At 59.0% G+C, this 2738-nt stretch overlaps 1 protein-coding gene across 1 annotated transcript in view; it reads left to right on the top strand.

Annotated features, from left to right (window-relative positions):
* Positions 1–304: 304 nt before the first annotated feature.
* The window catches only part of SLC9A5 (solute carrier family 9, subfamily A (NHE5, cation proton antiporter 5), member 5), a gene marked incomplete at its 5' end in the record, with an annotated part of 7834 nt that continues 5400 nt past the window's right edge, over positions 305–2738 (top strand). Inside the window, 5 exon segments of the mRNA XM_010146259.1 lie at positions 305–607; positions 1223–1386; positions 1685–1763; positions 1981–2158; positions 2480–2700. Coding sequence (XP_010144561.1) covers positions 305–607; positions 1223–1386; positions 1685–1763; positions 1981–2158; positions 2480–2700 — 945 coding nt within the window.

Below are 2738 nucleotides of genomic sequence, written 5' to 3'. Positions count from 1 at the left end.
GCTCCTTCTGTCCTTTAAGTGCAGATAGCAGAGGCCGAGAAAAGCAAACTCCTGGCTGCTTGGCTTGTTAGGCAGTGGCTGAGGAGGAGAGGGAGATCCCAAAGAGTCAGGGACCTGAAATCCTGACTGGGAGCTGGCTGGAAGGTCTTCTGCTCGCACAAGGCCATGAAGCAACCCTAGGTCCTCCCTTGTCCTCCCTGGGGTCCATCGTGCATCAGCCAACCCTTCTGTGCAGCTCATGGATCTGGGATGCTCCGTCCACGTGCCTGTTTGGCTGATGCTCTCATTCTTCCTTTCCTTCTAGTTTTCCACCTGTCGAGGAAGGTGACGTCCATTGTCCCGGAGAGCTGCCTCCTCATCCTGCTGGGGCTGGGCCTTGGGGGCATCGTTTTGGCCGTGGCGAAGAAAGCCGAGTACCAGCTGGAGCCCAACATGTTCTTCCTCTTCCTTCTGCCCCCCATCGTCCTGGACTCGGGCTACTTCATGCCCAGCCGGCTGTTCTTCGACAACATCGGTGCCATCCTCACCTACGCGGTGGTGGGCACGCTCTGGAACTCCTTCACTACTGGCACCGCGCTCTGGGGGCTGCACCAAGCCGGGCTCATGGGTGGGTGCTCAGGGCTGCCCAGCTTGGGCTGCGTCCCCAAAAGATGGGGTGGAGGTGCAAAGATCAGAGCCCACTGCCCAACCCAAGGTGGATTCCCAGGAATTACAGCAGGAACGGGGTCCTGGTGTCCTGCGAAAGGTGTTCTGGCAGGACTGTCAGGCGTGCAGGACAAACGGGCCCTGCTCAGCACTGGGCTGACTCATGTCTTTGCTATTTTTGTCACTGCCCTTGGCCAGCTTTGCTGGTTCGCTGCTGTGTTCCCTGTCCTTGGCTGGCGCTGCTGGCCCTGCCAGGCTTGGGCTGTGTTTTGAGCTCTCTTGAGCCCTGAGGAAAGGCTTGATGCCTGCTCCTGAGGTGGGGCTGCTGTGGCTCCTGGGTGCCAAGGGGGACATCCAAGCCCAGTTCTTCTCATGTTGCAGCAAGGATGTGCTGAGCCTTGCTTTGCCTGGGGGACCTAGAGGGCTGGGAGGACTCCTGGGCTCAGCCCGCAGTTCTCCAAGTTGGGATGCTGCAGCCAAGTCGCCGGGAGCAGATGAGGGACAGGCTTCTTTCAACCTGATGAGAAGAGCTCTGGGGCAGATGGTCAGCCTGAGCTTGGTCCTTCTGTCCTAGCAGATCCAGGCGTCAAAGCTGGACTGATGGATTTCCTGCTCTTCGGCAGCCTTATCTCGGCTGTGGACCCCGTGGCAGTGCTGGCCGTCTTTGAGGAGGTCCATGTAAATGAGACCCTCTTCATCATTGTGTTTGGCGAGTCTCTCCTGAATGATGCTGTAACCGTGGTGAGTTGGAGCTTGGGGGACCCTAATGTGGAGCCCGACATGGGCCAGGGTGCTGGAGTCCCCCAGGATGGGCAGAGGTGACATCTTCAAGCAGGGGGCAGACCCATGCCATGCTCTCTTGGTCATTTCACTCTCCTGGCCCTGGGGCACTTTGCCTGCTGGGAGGAGATGTGTCGCCGGGCAGATTTGGGGCAGGTGGTGCCTCTTCTGCAGGGTTCGTCCTGCCTGCAGGTGCTGCCCCTCTCAAGACAGTCATTGCCACAGCCTGCCTTCCCCAAGGGATTTGTCTTGTCTGCAGGTGCTGTACAAGGTCTTCAACTCTTTCGTGGAGCTGGGCCCAGCACACATCCACGCCACGGACTACGTGAAGGGGGTAGGTGAGTATGTGCCTCACCAGCCCATCCGCCTCTTTTTCTGGTGTGGAGGGGTGGGGGGCAAGCACAGGTGCTGTCGTACCGTTGAGCACCACAGCTCTGTCGTCTCCATCCCAGTGGTCATATATCAGCTGTCGTCATGGGAAGCTTTGGAGGGGACCAGGGTGGGAGCATGGGGCTTGGCCAGCCCTGGTGCAAATGAGTCTTCTCCCCCCACCAGCTTCCTTCTTCCTGGTGAGCCTGGGAGGCACGGCTGTGGGGTTGCTCTTCGCCTTCCTCCTGGCCCTGATCACGCGGTTCACCAAACGTGTGCGCATCATCGAGCCGCTCTTCGTCTTCCTCCTGGCCTATGTCGCGTACCTCGCTGCCGAGATGGTCTCGCTCTCCTCCATCCTGGCGTGAGTACCATGGTATCCCTGGGGGGGTCCAGGAGGACAGGACTGCGGTGCTGAGCAGCGGGAGGCAGGCACATTCCTCATCCTCCATAGGGTCATGCCAGCTCCTTCTGCCCCTCTGCAGAGTCACCTTCTGTGGGATCTGCTGCAAGAAGTATGTGGAAGCCAACATCTCCCAGAAATCTCGCACCACAGTCAAGTACACCATGAAGACGCTGGCAAGCAGCTCGGAGACCATCATCTTCATGTTTCTGGGCATCTCAGCTGTGGACACCTCCAAGTGGACATGGGACACGGCACTGGTGCTGGGCACCCCCTCTGCAGAGTCACCTTCTGTGGGATCTGCTGCAAGAAGTATGTGGAAGCCAACATCTCCCAGAAATCTCGCACCACAGTCAAGTACACCATGAAGACGCTGGCAAGCAGCTCGGAGACCATCATCTTCATGTTTCTGGGCATCTCAGCTGTGGACACCTCCAAGTGGACATGGGACACGGCACTGGTGCTGGGCACCCTCTTCTTTATCCTGCTCTTCAGAGCTGTGGGTCAGTCTGCCCTGCGGCGCTGCCGGCTGGTGGCAGCC

Source organism: Buceros rhinoceros, unplaced genomic scaffold (genome assembly GCF_000710305.1).
Source record: "Buceros rhinoceros silvestris isolate BGI_N320 unplaced genomic scaffold, ASM71030v1 scaffold22792, whole genome shotgun sequence".
NCBI classification, from domain to species: Eukaryota; Metazoa; Chordata; class Aves; order Bucerotiformes; family Bucerotidae; genus Buceros; species Buceros rhinoceros.
The sequence above is the reverse complement of the archived record's forward strand: the minus strand, read 5'-3'. Positions and strand labels throughout refer to the sequence as shown.